The sequence below is a fragment of the Equus quagga genome, chromosome 8 (genome assembly GCF_021613505.1).
Source record: "Equus quagga isolate Etosha38 chromosome 8, UCLA_HA_Equagga_1.0, whole genome shotgun sequence".
NCBI classification, from domain to species: domain Eukaryota; kingdom Metazoa; phylum Chordata; class Mammalia; order Perissodactyla; family Equidae; genus Equus; species Equus quagga.
Genome location: NC_060274.1, coordinates 117,270,633 through 117,290,729, shown reverse-complemented (window position 1 = coordinate 117,290,729; position 20,097 = coordinate 117,270,633). Strand labels below are relative to the sequence as shown.

The 20,097-nt window shown below is 52.7% G+C and overlaps 1 protein-coding gene across 1 annotated transcript; it reads right to left on the bottom strand.

The window, feature by feature from the left end:
* Positions 1-127: 127 nt before the first annotated feature.
* CLEC2L (C-type lectin domain family 2 member L) lies at positions 128-20,095 on the bottom strand (the record flags this gene model as incomplete). The annotated part of the gene is made up of 6 exons (XM_046668953.1): positions 128-1,410; positions 4,546-4,658; positions 6,650-6,750; positions 7,627-7,793; positions 10,179-10,253; positions 19,945-20,095. Coding segments are annotated over 5 exons (606 nt in total), but the record flags the coding sequence as incomplete, so codon positions are not given.
* Positions 20,096-20,097: the final 2 nt, after the last annotated feature.

Genomic DNA, 20,097 nt, shown 5'->3' with positions numbered 1-20,097 from the left:
TCGGCCAGTTCTCATACTTTGTGGGCAGCCGAACTGGACATGCAGGTTTCCGGGGTCAGAGACAGCATGGTGTAGAGGAAAGAGCACTTGAACTAGGAGTCAAGATCAGTTTAGTTCAACACACATTTATTGAGCACCTTCTGTATGTACCAGGCGCTAGAGAAACAAAGGAGTACAACGAGAACAGATCCCTGCCCCCTAGGAGCTTCCACTGCTGCATGGACGGCAGACAAGCAAACAAATGAACAAAGCATGAGATGTGCAACAAGGAATGGGAGAGCCACAAGACCTCAATTCTAGCTCTGCCACAAGCTGTGTGACCTTGGATATGTTATTTAACCTCTCTGAGCCTCATGATAGTGAGAATGGGGCAATTTCTAATCCCTGAAATTCTAACACCTACACTTCTCAAAACCCCGGGAGGCAGACAGGGCAGACATGATTTCTACTTTATGGAGGTGAAGCCGGGGGCCACAGAGGTTTAGCACAGTGGCCTGAGCTACACGACTGTGTGTTGGTAGAGCTAGCCGCAGACTAGACTCAGGTAGGTCTTCGGAGCCAGGCCTCGCATGTGTCCATTGCAGGCTGCCTTGTCAGAGAGGTGGGCTCTCCAGTGGGCGTGGCAGGAGGTTTTCCAGCGGCCCTGAGTTTGAATCTCACAGTGTGGGGCTCGCTACAGACCAGGCAGAGGAAAGAGGCAGTTGCCTCCTGTGCTCGCCTCTCCTGGGGTGAGCTCGGGGCAGAAGGCGGGCATTTCTGAAAGCCAGCTCATCTTTCACAGAGAGGCAGTGACGTGAGCGTGATTATCCCAGTGGTCACAGAATCTTCAGCACCAACCCCAGTCCCTGCCGGAGACCCTCCCGGGGCTGGTGTCCACTCACAGCCATCTCCCCATCGGCTGGCTCTACGCACGGTGCGAAGGACACTGGGGAGGCTGAGGCAGCTCGACCCCATCGCCCCTGCACACCCAGCTGCTTGGGGACTGTGAGGGAGCTCAGGTAATGGAAGCAACACAAAGGAAAGCATTCAGCTTTGCCGCGCCTCTAAAATCGTCACACCCACCAAAACCAAAAAGACAAGCCTTCTGAGGAGGGCCAGCCACTGCTCTCTCCTGCCACAGCAAACAGTTCAGAGAGGATGCTGGGGGCAATCTTACTGTCACCTACAACAGTGTTTTGAGCACGTGCTCTGTGTGCTACAAAGACGCCATCAACACACAATCCCTGCTATCCAGGGGCTTATAATCAGATGACAGGAGCGGTCAGATGACCTGAGGGGAGGAGGCACAGACGACAAGGCCACACAGACTCGGGCCATGTGAGAGGCTAGTCCTAAGTGCTAGAGGCCACGGGAAAAGGAGTGTCACTGAGGGCTGCAGCTGGAAGGCATCCCAGGAGGCTCGAGCTGGGCCTGGAAGGGAGAGAAGAAGTCATTACTCACGCTTTATGGGTAATTCGTGTGAAAAATCATAGGAAGAAGACAAAAGCGTCCAGAAAAGGAACCGCCTGTGGGCACCCGACGTCCCTTCCTTAGGGCAGCCTCTTCTCCATCGTTGGCACCCACAAACTGCCCCCCCACCACCACCCCCCAGAGCTGGCCTTAGAGCTGGCTGGCTGGGCAGGGGACACACCTGCCACACAGGTGGCTTCCCAAGGGCCCCGTCAGGGTGCGTCTGGGTTCAAATCCTGCCTCCACCACCTCCTAGCTGTGTAACATGGAGCAAGTCCCTTAGCCTCTCTGAGCCAGTTTCCTCATCTGTGAGAACGGGCGACAATGCCAACCTTGCAGGGTTGTGGGGGACTGACAAGCAAACACCATTCAACCCACCAGCACAGTGCCAAATGCTACCACCCAGCGAGCCCTCCTACAAAGTCTCCCCTGCCATCCTGCCTCTTTGCAAAGGATGTCTGAAGGTGGCCGGTGTGCGTGTTCCGGCCTTCCGCAGGCACCTGCGCGCTCCAGGGGTTACACCCAGGACGGGACTGGGGCTGGGTTCAAATCCGCCCACGGAGCTGCAGCCCAGGCCCCAAGCTGAGCACACCCTCAACCCCATAGGAGTCACCTCAGAAAGGGAATAACTTCCAAAGGGGCTGAGGAATGGGGCTTGGGCACGCATAGGCCCTCGGGCCCTCCGCCGAGGCAGACACGGGCTCCACGGGTCAGAAACAGGGGGTGCTCGCTGTCAGTGCTGGCCCCTGTGGCCGCCTGGAGCACAGCACAGGGCACTGCCACCCAGCAACCAGGGCCCCGGTCAGCCCATGTAGGCGGGTGGGGTGCTTGGCTGGTTTATAACCTTTGGAAGGATTTTCTACATTTCTGAAGTCTGACGTTCCAGCGTTTTGTTTTGTTTCTGTCTTGTGTTTCCTTCCTTGGTGGGAACCAGATAGAAAAACTCTGCAAACACTGGTGACCCTGAGTCAGGGCTCCTTTAGCTGAACGAAACTGATTTAGGATTGTTGTGTGTTCCCAGGGCAAACCCGAGGTCACGAGAGCTTATTTGCCAGTGTGCCTTGAAAGCTTCAGGCAGCAGGCTTGGACCAACAGAGAAGAAATAAGATCCGAATGGCTCATGGCTCGTTCCCTGCCCTCTCACACTTCCCAGCCCACCTCATGGCTGGGTTCTCCCCACGGGAACCCACAGCGCAGGACGAGAGCACAGTTCGGAGCCCTAGGCCCGGCCCTACCATCCTCATGGCCCTGGGGTCCCTGCCATGGTACAATTCCATCGCCTGCAGCAGCACTACCTGCCTCGGGCATTTCTGCGAGAATTAAATGAGGTACCACAGGGAAAGCAGCGAGCTAAGGCTTTTGAGCCTCACTGTCTCTGAGGGGAAGACGCTGGTGAGAACCACCGGCCTGTGCCTGACAGAGAACATGTGTGAGTGAGAGACACCCCCACCACAAACTGCGGCGGCAGCCGCTGACCACTCCCTCACTCCTCAGCCCCTCAACGCACTTCCCCACAGGTGCTGGAAGGCAGTGGGCTCCCTGCCACCCCCTAGAGGCCCGCCACCACCACGCTGGATTCCCTTCACTTCCTCACCGTACGCGCCGGTTCCCCACTGCTTCCCAATAAAGACAACATATGAAACCATAAAATATCCGTATTTTACTAAATGTCTGGAAAGCCTGCAGAAAGGTCAACAAAACCAAGTTGACAGTTTAGTCTGAAAACCGACACTAAAAGGACTGAGCAGACCAGAGCAGGACCTGGTTTCCCTCTGAGCTAGTTTCTGAAAATGGGCCAGGACCCATATTCACATGCGCAGCTCCCAGGCTGGCCGCCTGTATCTCACCCAGCCGGGGACACGAGAGGAGACTGGGAGGACCCAGGCCCCACTGCAGCTGCTCTGGGGCCCCAAGTGTGTGTGTGTTGGAGGAGGTGGCACTTGGAGCCTCTCAAGGTCCTAGGGAACCGCCAGTCCCCTACTTCCTCCCCAGGCCAACCAAGGGGGAGAGGACGGGGCCATAGGACGTGCACAAACTCTTATGGGGCCCCATGAACATCATCTCCTCTCCATGGCTAATCCTCCTGCTCACTTCACCCCATCCTCCCCTAAGGTAGAATACACCATCCCTCTCCTGTGTTCCAGAATGTTCTGATGCTCTCCAAGCTGTTTCCTCGGCTCCCTGTGTGCTCCTTGGGGGATAAAGCTGTTGCTCCCCATGCCTGGCGTGGTGTCTGGCACGTGGTAGGTGTAGATAAATGTTGCCATACTGAGTTGGATAGTAATGAGGGAGCCAGATGGCCTCAGACATCTCAGAATAACTCAGCGGCCAAGCAAAATTAAATGGTGCCCTTAGGCCACAGAACGTGTTTTTGTCCTCCGTTCCTACACACTGCCGCCTGCCACACTAGCGCGTCTTGGTGGTGCCCCTCCAGAGACAGGCCTCCAGGGACCTGCCGCCACCCCTCCCCCGAGCCACAACCTTGAAAGAAATGGCAGCAGACTTCTCTGGAGGCCAGTCACCTCTTTATTCCATCAGTGACCAACACAACAGCACCATGGACACAGCAGGGGCCTGTCTGAAAACCCCAGGCAAGGCAAAGAGGGTGGATGCAGGGGGCCAGGTGAGGGGGAGCATCCCTCCCCGCCTCACCAGTGGCCAGGAGGGAAAGGGCTGGGAAGGGGGCCTGTCTGTGCGGTCACTAGTGCAATCCACGTCCGCCCCCATCCTTCCTCAAAGCACCAGGGCCACATGAGGAAGGACTGTTCCAGGGCGGGGCCAGGGAGGGACTTGTTGGGGTGACTAAGGGTGGACTCTGCCTTGAGAGGGGACTGTGCGCATGCACTTGCATGCGTGTGTGTGTGTGTGTGTGTGTGTGCACACGCTTGGAGCACAGGTGCCTACACTACTGAGCATGTGGGATTTGACTGCTGAGCCACAGGACCTGCCTGGGGCCAAGGAGACCAGGAACCAGGGCTCTGGGGCCAGGGAGAGGGGCTCAGGGAGGAGGCCAACGCCCTCACTGCTCCGCCTGGGAGAGGAGCCTGATGCAGGCAGGTCTCGGACCGGCTGGAGGCCGCCTCCGGCCTGACCCACCTCAGGTGTAGGCCATCTTGCTGCACACCCAGGGCCGAGTCATCAGACACTCCGTCGACACCAGCCGGGTGGGCTCCACGAAGACACACTCCCCCGGGCCCGAGATGGGGAATCTGTGGCCGGGAGAGAAAAGACCAGGCACTCACGACCTGTATACACAGCCCATCACTGGGTGGCCAGAGGCCCTGGGACCTGACCCTCCCTCTGGAGCCAGCTTCCAGGACATTCAGCCCCGACAGACCCTTCTAGCACGGCCTCTCGCTGCCTCCCTCCTCCGTGCCCCATGCTCCAGCCACCCTGAGGATGCCCATGGACACTTTCTGGACAAACCCTGCGCTGCCACATCCTTCCAGGGTCAGCTCACTCGTCCCATGAGCCCAGTACCCAGGTCAGAACCACCCTCTGCCCACCTTCCCTCCCTGCAGCACCCTGCCTGCGCTGTCAGGCACCACTCATCACAGCCTCCTGGGGGCCTGTGTCTGTCTGTCTCCTCCAGCCCCCGAGGCGGGCAGCTCCTGAACAGTGGGCTCCAGGCCTCTCTCATCTTGGCTCCCCTCAGCGCACAGTGTTTAGAAGGAAGAGCTCGGTAGAGATGAGTGGAATTCAATGACCTCACCGGCTAGGGGAGAACCCGAATAACCCGATGTTTAACACCTGAGCTCTGTCGCCTGCCCAGGAATCATTCCTAGAACTGGGCTTGGGGGGTGGGGGGGTGTTCTCCCTGCCTAAAATCATCCCTTTCCAGTCTCAAGATTTCTTGTTAACCTCATTTGGTCACCCTGATGTGAGTCCCCTGCCAAGGCCTGAACTGGGGGTCTCACAAGAGAAGGTGTCAGAAGGACCTTGGGGAAGTGCAGGGGCGAGGCCACCTCAGTGTCAGGGAAACGTGGCCCCAAGGTGGTCACCAGGTGGTCAGCACTCTGGGAACCCCGGCCTCTAGGGCTCTCCCAGGCTCTGGGAGCAAGAAGTTCCAGAAGGCATAGAAGAGGGCAGAAAGTGCAAGACTTCTCCAACTGCTCTAAGAACAGATCTGGGATGGTGGCAGGAAAGGGAAAGAGGACAAAGAGAGGTGCAAGATGCAGAGAGGAGACAGGGAAAGGAGAAGGGAAGGAGCTCTCCAGAGGCCATCACCCCCTGCAGGCTGCGGGGACTGACACGGCCCTAAGCCAGCCTCAGATGGGAGGGCAGCTGATGGACAGCCTCTGGCCACGGAGGAGGGCTGGGGGTCTTGGGTGCCCTTCTGCTTCTCCTACCTTGAGGACACCCACGCATCATCATCATCAGGTCAACAGCTGTACCTCCGCCCGCCTCCTCAGGGCCTATCCCTCCAGCCTTAGGGTCTCGGCTAGAAGCTGAGGTCCTTGTTCCCCTGTCTGCACTTCCTTGCATTTCCTAAACCTAGGCTGCCCCCCTACACACACACTATCACCACCCCTACTGCCACAGCCATATACCCCACCACCCATGATTACCACCACCATCACCCCACAACACAAACCCGTCCCTGGCATCACACACTCACCACCCCATCCCATGCTCATTTCCATACCACTTGGGCCACACAAATAACACCACCACTGCACATACCAACACCCCCAAGAGGTGTCGTCTCAGAGCATGCTCGTAGTGCCCAGGGCTCAGATCCCCTTTCTTCCGTGGTAATAATGTTTAGGTGGCACATGGTTGTGCAGGATAAAGGCCCCATCTCCCACCCTCCCTTGCAGCCAGGTGTGGTCAAGTGGCTAAGTTCTGGCCAACACAGAAGGATGTCCAGGACACAGCCTCCCCTTCTTCTGAGCCACACTGAGCCACGCAGACGAGCTGCTGCATGGACAGGGGAGTCACAAGATGGAAAGAGCCTGGGCCCTGGCAGCAGGAACCTCTGATGACTACATGAAGCAGAGCCACCAAACCAGGCAGGACCTCATGGGAGAGAGAGGTACAGGCATCGTCATGAATGGGTCTCTATGTCACACCACTGAACCTACAGGTTTGTAGCTCTAGCAGCACAAAACCAAGTGGTTTTCCCTCGGGAGGTTGTGTCCGGGGGGCCAGGCCTTCCCCAGTCTAAGCTCAGTGGCCAGAAGATGAAGCCTCAGCTCACGTGTCCGGGTCAAACGGGTCCCCATTGACCCAGTGGAATTCGTCCCCAACTCTGCGCAGGCCAATCCAGGGCTCCCTCCGTGTGAACTTGAACATGAATTCCTGCACCAAGGAAGAAAGAAACCTCAGAGTTAGACGCAGTCTCCCGATTGCTCACACATCCTAAGACTGACCCCCAGCTCGGAAGATTGGCTCCCACAACGTACAGACGCCAAGAGGGGCACCCTTCACTGCATGCCAAGGGTGAGAAGCTGGGGTCAGAGAGGACCCTGAACTGACAGTGACCTCCCAGCAGCTGCCTGCAACAGCCTGTAGGGAACCCAGCTCTGGGACATGCACACTGGGCCAGGAAGCCAGGAACACGGCTGTCTTCCTAGCTTAGCAGCCCAGCATGCCAGCATTCCTGATTTTCTACTTGATGGATTATCTGGGACATATCTCAATGCTCAGACTGGTTGTCCTTCTACCTGCATACTTCTGGGCCTTTCTCTGCAGCAGGGGCTTATCACATTGTGTATCAGAGACAAACAGAATTGATTTTTAGATTATCTGCTATTTTGAATTGTCACATCACTGTTACCCTCAAAATCCACAATGGCCACTTGACTCATGACTTGCCTTTCTTTCACATTTCTATTGCTAAAACTGTTTGGGGCATTACATGAGAGATCATGCCCTGATTTGGACTAGTAGAAGATGCCAATGTGTTTTTATGATCAACAAAGGCATTTACAATTTGTAATGCTCGCCCTTCACAACACTGAGCTGAGCTCAGCACGCCAGCCTTGGATCGACACAGCTGGCCTTGACTACAGCAGTGGAAACAAGAGCCACTCGTGAACCCGCTCAGACCCCACGGGGCTCACCTGCACACCCCAGGCTGGGCAGTGGCTGTGCGTGCTCCGGTAACACGTCATGGGGACACCACATCCTTGAGGCACCCCTCTCCCCTAAGGTCCCCCCGACTCCAGCACTCACCAGCTCCTTCTGGCTCTGAATCACAGCCAGTGCGGCCTCGTGGGTGTGGCAGTACTGCCTGCCCGTGTTCCAGTCTCTCGGTTCCTCAGAAAAGAAGTAGCATTTCCTCCCATAGAGCAGCCAGTCCTCCGGGCAGGGCGCCTCGCACTTGATACAGCCCTTGGAAGCTGCGGGGAAGAGAGACGGGGCTCAGCATCCGCCAGCATGCCTGGCCCCACCTGGCCCTGAAGAATCGCACGCTGCTCCCCACCGCTCTCTCCACCTGCCTCGACTTTGGTGCCCTTCAGCGACACAGCTCATGTGGCTCAGGTGAGCACCCCTCACAGTGCCCAGGAGATGAAAGGCTGGCGACTAAATGAATAAGGAGGAGGAATCTGGGAGGCGGGCAGAGGTAGCACCATGAAGGGAAGTGACAGCAGGGTACCCTCTGGGTTAAGATCTCCTCTCTTTCTGCAAACGTCCCAAGGTGTGGAACCCCAGAAACTCAGATTTGGAAGGGACCTGGAGGCCATGCATCCTATCTCTCGAGCCAGGGTGGGAACGATGGCAGGCTCGATGGGCCCACTCTCATTGGCTACACCCTCATTAGCTAACAAGGCAGCCTGTTCCACCTCTGAACTGCTGGAAAGTTCTTTTTCAATTTTGAGCCCCAGCCTGCCTTCCTGTGACCAGGATATGCCTCCAGAGCAATCCAGAGCATACTCAGTCCACGTCTACCGCCTACTTGAAGGACACCAGACTCCCCTCATCCAGGCACCATCTCTTCCACAATTCCTGGCAGGGCATGCTCTCCAGAGCCGTCTCCATCCTGCCTGGCTCACTGCAGTGTGCCCACATCACCCCGAAAACAGCACCACCAGAACAAATAGAACACGTCAGATGCGTCCCCCCCAGCAGCAACAGTGATCACCATGCTGCCTCCCAGGTGCTACAGGCCTTCCGCTCCGCAGACTGTTTCAGTGAAAAGAATCTGTGCGTACGTGCATACACGCACTCTTCTGGGAAGGAAGCCCGGAGCTTCCATCAGATTCCCAAAGGGCCTCCTTGCCAAAAGGAATGAAGCCATACTCTTCAACTGTTTTCACATGATCTGTTTCCAGGTCCAGTCTCTCCAGTGTCCAGATCACGTGTAAATCACTTTTCAAATCCAAAGGCAGCATCTTAGATTTATTTCTTCCACATTTATCTTGTGCACATTGACTCGTTTGAGATTTTAAAGATACATTTTAATTTTGATTTTTTTTTTCATCTGTCATGTGAAGCACCCCTCTTTGGATGGCATCACCTACAAATTCCATTTGTGTTCATACAAGTGATTGATTAAAATGTAGGCCAGGACAGAGCCAAGAGTGGACCCATGGTACTCCAGCCCTTGGGACCCACAGCCACACCGACACCAATTAATTAATCGACACTCCAGCAACTCCGCTCAGTGAGCGGCAGGGCCACGCAGGAGTATTGACCGTGGTGTGGCTACATTTCGACTGCTTTTCCACGAGGATCTCTGAAGAGACTCTGTTGTACTCTACTGAAACCACAACATGCTATTTTACACACGGCCCTGACCTCCCAACCTAGCAACAAGACAAAAGAAAACTGATTAATTTGTGGTAATTATTCTGAGTGAATCCCAGCTGGCGCCAGCGGTCAATATATTCCTTTCTAAACACTCAAGCTCGCTGCTCATCATGCACGCCCTCCAGGCGGGATGGTAGGGACTCATGCTGTCAGTGGACTTTTCTCCCATTTTGAGGTGCCCACTCCTGGTCTTATTAAGGCGCTTCTCAAAGATTAAAGACAGAGCCACTGAACTCAACCCTTCAGAACGCACGACAGTCTTTGACTCGAATCCATTAAAGGCAGCCGAACTCCCTGGTCACGTAGCCTCGCCTGTCCTTAGTGGCAGTTTCCTCCTTTTTTATTCTTTCAACCTTTTCAGTCCCACACACCACTCTGTGTTTCTCAGGCCTCTTCCACCCTCGGGATGTTCTGTTCCCTCCATCTCCTGGTCTCCAGGAAAGCCCTATTCATTCTTCAGGGTTTAGCACACGTTTCCTGCTCTGGGACGCCCTAGAGCAGCAATACCTCTATAACTGGACGGGGAAGATGATATCACACTCATCTTTTTCTTTTTTAAATCCCTAGCACTTAGCCCTGGGCATAACACACAGCAGGGCTCAGTAAATGTTTGTTGAATGAATGAATGTGATCTTTAAAGGCCCTTATCCCCAAATCATCTCCTCCAAGAAGCAGTGCCTGCCTAACCAGCCCCCTCAGGTTTGTTCTGCGTTCTCGCAGCATATTTATGCAATAGTGCCTACAGGACATCTCCACTTTCCCTGCACGGCTTAGTAAAAGGGACGTGTATAGCTGATGTGTGAATATATTATTTTAGGCTAAAATGCCATCATCTCGAATTAACACTCTATTTTCTATTTACTTTATCCTCCACAGAATTCATGGTATGTCTGGAACTTTTCTTTCCTAATTAGACGTGCTTTAGACAAGGTGTGTATAAACTGAATTGCGTGTGTTCTGACATCCATGCTCACCCAAGATGCTCATCACCACCAGGATGGCGAACAGAAGGACGGCGATGGCCCCCAGCAGGAGACGTGTGGTGGTGTCTGAGGAGAAGAGAAAGCGGTTCAATTCCCAGCCACCCACCCCACAGCCAATCCCAACTGCCAGCCCCAAGGCTTCATAGTGAGAAACTCTGCGGGTGGTCTGTTTTAGCAAGCCCTCCAGGTGATCCTGAAGCACACAGAAGTCTGCGAGTCACTGTTCTAGGACACAGTTCTGATTCTGTGATTCTTCTGCTTAAAAACCCTCCCTCCGGGGCCACGCACCTGAACCCCGTCTGTGGCTGTCAGAGCTTTCCGATCTTTAATCTCCTGCTGCCTCTCTACCTGGTGCCCGGTTTCAGTCACACAGACTTCTTGAAACAACCCAGTCCGCCTCACGCCGCCCTGTGCCGGGTCTTTGCTCCCAAAATTCTTCTCCTCCACTGCTACGGCTCAAAATCCTGCCACCTCGACACCATCCATCCTCTCCACAAACCCTTTCCCAGCCTCTGGCTTCTCCTTTTTTTATTTTTATTTTTTGTTACCACTTAAAATTTTTATTTTATATTTAATGAAAGAACCATTGGACTTTAGACATACAGTCTTTTAAAGTTTTTTTTATTGTTATAAAATATACATAAAAGTTGCCATTTGAACCATTTTTAAGTGTACAGTTAGTGGCATTAATTACATTCACAATGTGGTACAACCATCCGCACTGTCCATTTGCAAAACTTTTTCATCACCCCAAATAGAAACTCTGTACCAATTAAACATTAACTCCCATTCTCGCCTCCCCCCAGCCCCTGGTAACTTCTAATCTACTTTCCATCTCTATGAATTTGCCTATTCTAGATATTTCATCTAAGTGGAATCATAGAATATTTGTCCTTTCATGTCTGACTCATTTCACTTAATACAATGTTTTCAAGGTTTATCCATGTTGTAGCATATATCAGAATTTCTTTTTTATGGCTTAATAATATTCCATGGTATGAACATACACATTTTGCTTATCCATTCATTTGTTGATTGACACAGGGTTGTGTCCACCTTTTGGCTATTGTGAATAATGCTACTATGAACATTGGCGCACAAATATCTGTTTGAGCCTCTGTTTTCACTTCCTTTGGGTATATACCTTGGAGCAGGATTGCTGGATCATATGGTAAATCTAGGTTCAAGTTTTTGAGGCAGCACCAAACTGTTTTCCACAGCAGTTGCACCATTTTACACCCCACCAGCAGTGCCAGCACTCAAGTGTTCTAATTTCTCCAGCACCTCGCCAACACTTTTTAGCTTCTATTTTTTTTTATTATACTCATCTTCATAGTGAAAACTCCCTTTTTTAAGTCTTTTTTTGAAACCAAAGTTAAGTGTGAGCATTGACGAAAGTGGCACCTACACAGACGAGTGCTGGTCTGTAAAATGTTACTCATCCATGATGAGGTACGTATCAGAATGGAGAGGAAGTATCCAGAAACTTTTATAGCAGTTTAACACTGCCATGACATCCAAGTGCACGAACATGTTTCTAGGAATTCATTTGTATTCTACTTTGCAAGGATTGGGAAAAGAAACCTGGTCCTTCATCAAGGATCAGAAAAGCACAGATCTAAAGTTGAGAAATTCTACAAGGCCTCATCAAACAAACAAACAAAAAACATCGCCCCTTCCAGGAAGCAACCACTTTCAATTCTTTTAGCCAATTCTTTGGGTATTTGCCTCCAAATCTCTAAATGTCATGTGTATGTCAAGACTTCTTGACTTTTCCATTTAAGATATCATTTATTGACTTCCCACTGTAAGGATGGGTTTAATTCGCTCTGCAGTACCTTCCCACCACGACCTCTCACACACTTCCTGCCCTCTCAAACCAGAGATGGGTTAGATTGACAATGCGGGTTAGTCTTATGACAATGTAAACGCTACTCCCAGCGAAGCCTCGCAGTATAGTATGATCTTCAGTTCTACACGTCTTGTCTCCCTGTAGTTAATCATGGTCTTCTTTTTCCTTTGTTTAGACTTCCATGTGCTTGTTATTATTTCAACCCCCAAACTCTTCTAAGATGATGAGACAATATCGGGAATTCTCTTTCGCCTTTGTCCTAGTCAGCTCGGGCTTCTATAACGAAACATCATAGACTGTGTGGCTTTAAAAAGCCAATTATTTCTCAAGGGTCTGGAGGCTGGAAAGTTCAAGATCAAGGTGCTGGCAGGTTCTGTTCTTGGTGAGGGCCCTTTTCCTGGCTTGCAGACGGCCGCCTTCTCCACATGTCTTCACGTGGCAAAGAGAGGAAGCTCTGGAGTCTCTTTGTGTTCTTAGAAGGGCGCTAATCCCATTACGGGGCCCCACCCTCATGACTTCATCTAAACCTAATTATCTCCCAGAGGCCCCACCTCCTCATACTATCACATTGGGGGTTAAGGCTTCAACATATGAATTTGGGGGGACACAAACATTCAGTCTCTAACAACCTTCTCAAAGAAATGCCCCCAGAACCACCTGAGAGGCTCCGATCTGACTTTGCTGTCTAAGCCCAGTGGCCACCCTGGGACCTCCCTTCACGAGCAGCCTGAGGATCTCTCTGCCTCTCTCCTGTGCTGGCTCTCCTGCTCCTTCCAGCCCACGTCTTCCTCTTTCTTGGTTTACTCCCTTGTTTTGGTGGAGCACATCTTTCCAATGGCTGTGTGAGAAAGGGTAGACCAGGACCACAGCACTGCACAAACCTCCAAGAGGCAGAAAGTTTATTCCTCCCTGGATAGTCCTATCCATCCCAAAGTGCTTTGTTTCTGTTCATTTGTTTTGGTCTCTGGCTTCCATGTTAAAGAACTTTCCTCATTGTGCTCAGCAGTGAATGGTGTGCCCTGGAGTTGTGAACTCAGAGGCCTGAGAACTACAGGTTGGAAATAATTCTCCTTCAAAATTTTGAAGGCATTACTTAATTGTCTTCTAGCTCCAGTGTTGCTTTTGAAAATTGTAGAGCAATTCTGATCCACGATCCTCTTAACGATCAACTGTTTATTTTTTTCCCCTCTGGAAGCTTTTAGGATCTTTTCTTCATCATGCAGTCTTCTCAAATTTGATCATGCATGCCATGCCTTGGTCTGAGTCTGTTTCATCCACGAGAGCAGGCAGTCAATGGGCCCTTTCCATCTGGAAGCTCATGTCCTTCAGTTCCAGGACATTTTCTTTAATTGTATCATTGATGGTTTCCTCTCATCTATTTTCCCTGTCGTCTTTCTGGAGGTCACGTTCTTCAAATGTTGGACCTCTTGGATTGGTGCTCCAAGTTTCTGGTTTTTCTCTTCCTCTCCCTTACCCACTATCTCTTTGCCTTTTTTGCTCTATTTCCTGGAAGATTTTTTTCAACTTTACCTTCCTATCCTTCTACTGAATTTTTCATTTCTGCAATTATTTTTAATTTCTAAGGTTTTTTTGGTTTTGTTGCTACTGTTCTCTGAATACCTCCTCTTAAAGCATCCTTTTCTTACTTTAATGATGCAATCCTTACTCTCATCTCTCTGAGGATATTACTGATAGTTTGTTGGGGGAGGGGAATGAGGAGAGGTGGGTGGAAAGTTTATTCTTCGCTGGATAATCTCTGTTTCCTCCAAATTGCACTTTTTTTCTTCATTTGTTTTGGTCTCTAGTTTGCATGTTAAAGACTTTGCTCTGATGTCTGGAGATTCTTGGTTATTTGTTTATGATTAAGGCAGGAGGACTAAAGAGTTCACAGGAGTCTCTGAGACATGGAGGGGCTTGTTGACTGTGGGGGTCACAGCAAAGTGATCTGGCTGGGCTGATCCTCAAGGCTCTCTGTATGTTGACCTCCTTGGGTTTTTCCTCTTGGGTGGGTCAGAGTCCCTGGAGAAGGCTCTTCTGTTTTCCCTACTGGAGGGTGTAGGATTGGCCAGGAGAAGAGGATGAGAGGCCATCCTCAGCTTTCAGTATGTGAACGTCACCTTAATTGCTTGCTCTCAAATGTGTTGGTGTCAAGAGACCCTCTCTCATGAGATTTCACCTCAGGCTCCCTGCCAGGGCTGGGAAGAAGCTGTAGAGAACAGGAGGAGGATCTGGAGATCTAAATCCTTTCGAAAGCAATGTTCAACCAGGTTGAACCTGGTTCAACCAGGAGGTTCAACCAAGCCTCCTGTTTTCAGCACCATCTTCACTCACTGCCCTGATGACTGGTGCCCCCATCTCTGTGTTTTGGGGGTCCTACGTGTAGCTCGGGTTGCTCCTCTGCTTTCTGAACTTTCTCGGGCCTGTGGAATCAGTTACCACTCACTTTTGCTCCCTAGCTCTCAATTTTATTGCTACTGTCTCCTCTCCTGTTCTTGTCCTTGTGGCCTCTTAAAAACCCCTTTACTATTGTATTAGTAGGCTTCAGAAGGGAAAGAGAACAAATGCATGCACTCAGTCTGCCATCTTTACCTGCAAGTCCAGCAAACATTTTGGAGTCCTTCCTATGAGCAAGGTCTATGCTGGCGAGTGACCAGGAGTCCAGAGGCAGGGCACTCCAGGTATGGTAAGAGCAGAGGCTCACACGTGTCCTCGAGACCTGGGGTCTTTCTGTGTCTGCTCTGCTGTCCTCAGTGGCAGTTTGTCCCGTAAGGGATCCCCCTTGAGCTGCATGACGGCTGCCTGCGGCCAGCACGCTGTACATATCCCTCCTCTCCCTTTACACGCCTCTCAATCCTCTTCTACAACACGGCCCTGTAACCCTTTGTGCATTGAGGATATGAGTATACTGTCTTAAACCACTTTGCCTGGGTTCAAATCCCAGCTCTGCCACTTTCTAGATGACTGAATAACTTTTGCATGGCTAATTCCTTAGCTTCTATTTTATTTCATTTTCCTCATCTTTAAAATGAAGTAACAATACTATCTGCCTCTTAGAATTTTATGAGAATTCAATGTGCAGTACTTAGAACAGTGCCTGGCATGATAAGGTCTACTTCAACATCAGCAATTACCATCAGGACGCTGATGAGCAGCCCACAGGCTCCTCTTGGGTAAGGGCTGTGCTCTTCTGTCTTTGGAGGCCCTACACGGGCTCAGGCACTGCCTTGCATGCAACAGAGCACCCACTGGTACCAGAACACGAGGGGAACTTAGCTACACTGAATGACAGTGGCCTTGGTCAGCCTTAAACTCAACTGAGTTTCTAGGAAAGGCCATGTGGATGGCCCTCTGGGGAAAGGGGAATCTGTGCATGTGTCTCCAACATCACCAGAGCCGAGGAGCCTCTTCATTCTTCCTTGGGGATTACTGCTCTGGCTGCTGAACTGTGCACAGAGAAAGGATAGGCTAGGGAGTCCCATTCATTGTTCACTGTCTGCCCTCATGGAGGACGGCTGTGGGGCTGAGCAAAACAATGTGGTATTAGTTTCCTAGGGTTGACATAACAAAGTGCCACGAAACAGGCGGCTTAAAGCACTAGAAATTTATTGTCTCACAGTTCTGGAGACCAGAAGTCCATAATCAAGGTGTCAGCATGGCCGCACTCTCTCTGGAACCTGTAGCAGAATCCTGCCTTGCTTCGTCCTAGCTTCCGTGGTTTGCTGATCATCTCTGGCGCTCCTTGGCTGCCGCTGCATCACTCCCATCTCTGCCTTCACTGTCAGGTGGCCTCCTCCCTGTGTGTCTCTGTCTTCATGCACATGTGTACTTACAAAGATCAGTCATATTGGATTAGGGTCCACCCTACTCCAGTATGCCCCCATCTTAACTAATGACATCTGCAACGGCGTATTTCCAAATAAGGTCACATTCCGAGGTACTAGGGGTTAGGACTTCAACACATCTCTCGGGGGGACACAATGCAAGCCATAGCAACATCTAACTCAACAATCCCTCCTCCACGCAATGGCCCGTGTTAGATGGAGTTTGAGGGGGCAGTTCACATATGTTTATAAAGGTATACGATTTAGCCTAACGTTAGAAAGAACCACTGAAAAGATCTGGCTTCCAAGCCCAGACAAATCTGCCATCACCCTCACACCACGGCCCAAACCAGACTCACAGCTGACGTCTCCAAGTCGTCAGGGCCACAGGCTGGCGAGCACAATCTTGACTGCTCAAAATGATCAAATGTAGAGTTTGGTAATTTTTAAATTTTTAAGAGGCTTTGCTAAATGCATGTGTGTGGTTTTGACCAGGAAGTTGCGGGTTTAGGCCTAATCAAGAAACTTTCAACATTAAAAATTCAGAATCAGTGAGCACTGAAAAATCTATAGCCTGAGAGACGCAGACTCACTCTGGCCCCCCCCCCCCCCCCCCGGCCCCTTCCCCCCCGCCCCCACCGGCTCCTGAGCCCAATGCCAGAAATATTCCCATCTCACATCACCTCCAGTCTTTCCAGAACCCGGGCCAGAGCGCTGGGTCACCTTTTCGAGGCTCCTCCCGAGACAGGGGGGTGGAAGGAAAGGTGCATATCCACGGGCAGGAAGACTTGGTCAGGAAAACTTCTGTTTGGCTTTCTATTTATAAAGCTGATTGTTCATCTAAGGAAAGTCTTAAAGACCTGGGCTCTAATCCCAGCTTTATGATTGAAGAAGTTCCCTTTTCACCTAAGCTGGGAAGAAGAAAAATGTCTGTGCTGGAGGTGGCAGAGCTGTCTGAGGAGCGTGGGGAGGAGAGCCACAAGCATCATAAGCACGATTTGATTCTCCCCCATTCGTCTCACCAAGCCCGATGTCTTTGGTCAGCACAGGACAGTGTAAGAGCTTTCACGTCAGAGAACCCTTGTGGCAAACCCGATGGGGGGGTTTCATGTGTCAGCAACCAACACGTGTCCTTGGGCAAGACGCTTAGCCTCTCTGAGCCTGTGTCCTCATCTATAAAATAAATAGAATGCTCGCCAAGCCCTTGCAAGGGTAGATGTGAGGATTAAATGAGACAGCATTGGGAAAGTCCCCAGCACCCATCCAGCACACAGCAGGTGCTTAATAAATGTCGGGCGCATGGTAAGGAAGGAGCACAGGCCCCCTGAGTATCAGCTCGGTCAAGTCAAGAAGTCTCCCTTTTCTCTCAAGATGGGTGCTTGGCTAAGCAGGGGCTGCAAAACCCTGTGATCCCCAGACCTGGCAGACCCCTCCCCTGATCACGGTGTTTCTCAGTGTTCGCGGACTGGGCTCACTATGTGGACTCCAGTCTAGCAGGGAGTAGACTCAAGGTAGGCAGACCAGCAGTCAAAGGATTTCAACTGAGTTCCCCACCAGGGCTGCAGGGCGCCGAGTCCAGGTGGCTGGGGAGAGGAGTCCCCTACACACAGCCCACATGCCAGCGCCTTCGTCTGCGTAGCACTGAGAGGCAGAAATAACTATCTAGCTAGGCAGAGGAGGAAAATGAGCTCAAACAAGTTCGGAAACCTGCCAGCCCGTGGCGGCGGAAGGACCTGGCACAGGCTTACCTGACTCCAGACTCTGTGCTCTTTGTATCTCGCCAGGCTGCCCCAGCCCCTGTCCCATGATTTCTGCTAGGGCAGGGATGCTCCCAGAACCAACAGCTGTGCCTGGACAGTGTGGGCATTCCATAAACGTTTGTGGAAGGGAAGGAAGAGTGAGGGAATGTGGGAGACCAGGGCAAAGACAGTGCTGGGCCCACACGGCAGCACCCTGGACAGCATCAGCCCTGGGCCCACAGCTCCCCTCCACTGACAGGAGACGGGGACACCCAGGGAACCCCCAGGAGACCCTCAGGGGACCAGCGGCAAAGGGGAAGCCCCTGGCAGGGACTCAGATTCCAGATCCTAAAACTCCTGTGGAAAAAGTCCATGGGCTCCCAAGGGCCACAAGCATCAAGGGTGGAGCTGCTTCTGGGAGGACAGGGGGCAGGAGGGCAGGGGCCAGAGATGGCATGAGACACAGAGCCAGGCAGGGTAGGGAGCCATGCCAGGGCAGGTGAGACAAGGCTGGGCCCCAAGCCGGCACTAAGCATGGAGTGGGCTAGGCTCCACAGGGGCTGGAAGACCCCGTGTCCCGAGAGAGCTGCTGGGCCACTTCCCTGCCCGCTGTGCGGCTGCTTCTTCAGCGTAACTCACAAGTGGTCGCCCAGCCTCAGCTGGGAGTAGGAAGCAGAAAGGGCCTGTCCTTTCTGGTCTGGGCGGGAGGGAGAACAGGAACCAGCAAGCCCGAGGCTTTGAACGAGGCCACACCACCCCTGGAGCGGCCCTAACCATCGGGGAGTTAGAGTTAGGTTAGGGCAGACTTTGCAGAAATGCTTACAAATGAAGACATACAGGCAAGAGGAGTGAGCATACAGGCAAGAGGAGTGAGCAACTTCAAGAAGTAACCTGCGCAGGAGAGATGCAGGGGGTGACGGGCAAGTCCAAGAGTGCACTCGGAGATGCCCACCAAAGAGAGGCGTTTGTCCACCTTTATTTAACTCAACTCTTCTCAGCCCAGAGCTCTTCTACTTGAAGACACAACATCTTTGCCTCCTTTGTCCCAAATCACCATGCAGGCATCCAACTCTCCCTCTGGAGTCTGCACAGACAGTCCACATCCCCCGGCCCACCAGCCGTTGGGCCAAAGGCTGACATTACTGTCCCCACTTTTCTCCCCTCGGCAAGGCACCTGTCCTGGCAGGTGCTGGTTATGTCCCTCCCCTGACCACTGCCCATGCGTCCTCCCTGACCTGGCCTTGGTTTGACCCCTCTGGGCCACAACCACCTTTCCAAGGGCAAACCTACTGTCTCATTCTAGGCTTAAAACCTCTCAATGGCTTCTTCAGACAAAGTCCCAACTCTTGGGCAAGGCCTGGGTGGCCACTCACCGTCTGGGCCCTCCAGACTCATCTCTTCTCACCCCTCCCCCCATCCTGGTATTCTGGAGTTCAGTTCCCGACAAGGGACAGGGGAGCTCTGGCCACTTGGCCCCTGCACTTGTCACTCCTTGAGCCTGGTGCACCCTTTCTTCTCCTCTCCACCTCTCCTAAGAGGTCACCTACTCCAGGAAGCCCTCTTTTCCTGATACTCCTTCCCTATGGGTTGGGTGATTAGACTGGGCTTCCCTAGTGAATGCCGCCCAGGTCCCCAGCCTTTGGACTGGGGGTGTCGGGAGTATGAGAAGTCCAGAGGGCCCGCCTCTCTCTTGCCAACTCCAGCATCTTCCACCCCACACACCACCAGTGCCCACAAAGTTTCCTAAAAGAACTCACGAACTTGAAATCTATTTTCCACTTTGCTTACTGCCCCTTTGACCCACCAGGGGTCACTCCCTGAGCCCGTCAGACTGGAAGGGGTAGGCAAGACCCATGATCTTACAAGGAAGAGCCTCCAGCACACTCTCTACCTCTCCCCTCCCCACGCAGCACCATCACCACCAGGTGACCCCCCACCCCCTTCTCACAGGGCACCGGCACCATCTCTGGGGTCTACAGCTTTTGTCACTTTGCCCAAAGCATTTCCACTGCTACAGATTCAAGCCACGCTCTCAACATGCCCATCAGGCGAGTGCCAGACAGTAACTGTCGCCTTCACTCACGAGGAAACTGGGGCTCAGAGCATGAAACCTGCTCCCAAGGACAAAGTGTGAGTGAGCTGCAGAGGCAGGGTCCAGGCTGTCACTACAGTGGTCCCCAGTTACATCCTCCTCCCCCGTCCTAGGTGGCACCCTATGGCCCTAAAATCAATCCTCCGGGTTCCAGAGTCGCGCTCCCCGCGCTCCCCTCCGGGAGACCCGCCAAGGTGACTCTGACCCGCCTCCGGGTCCCGGGCTGGGGGACGGAGGACCGCTCCGCGCTTACCCTCCAAGGCCGCCTTCCAGCTGGTGCTGCCGTCGTAGCCCGAGCCCGATCGCCGCAGCAGCCCCTCGGCGCCGCGGCCCTCCGCTTCGCCGGGCGAGCGCGGCCTGGGTGCGGCGGGGGCGGGCGCGGGGCGTGCGGCTGGGGGCGGCGGCC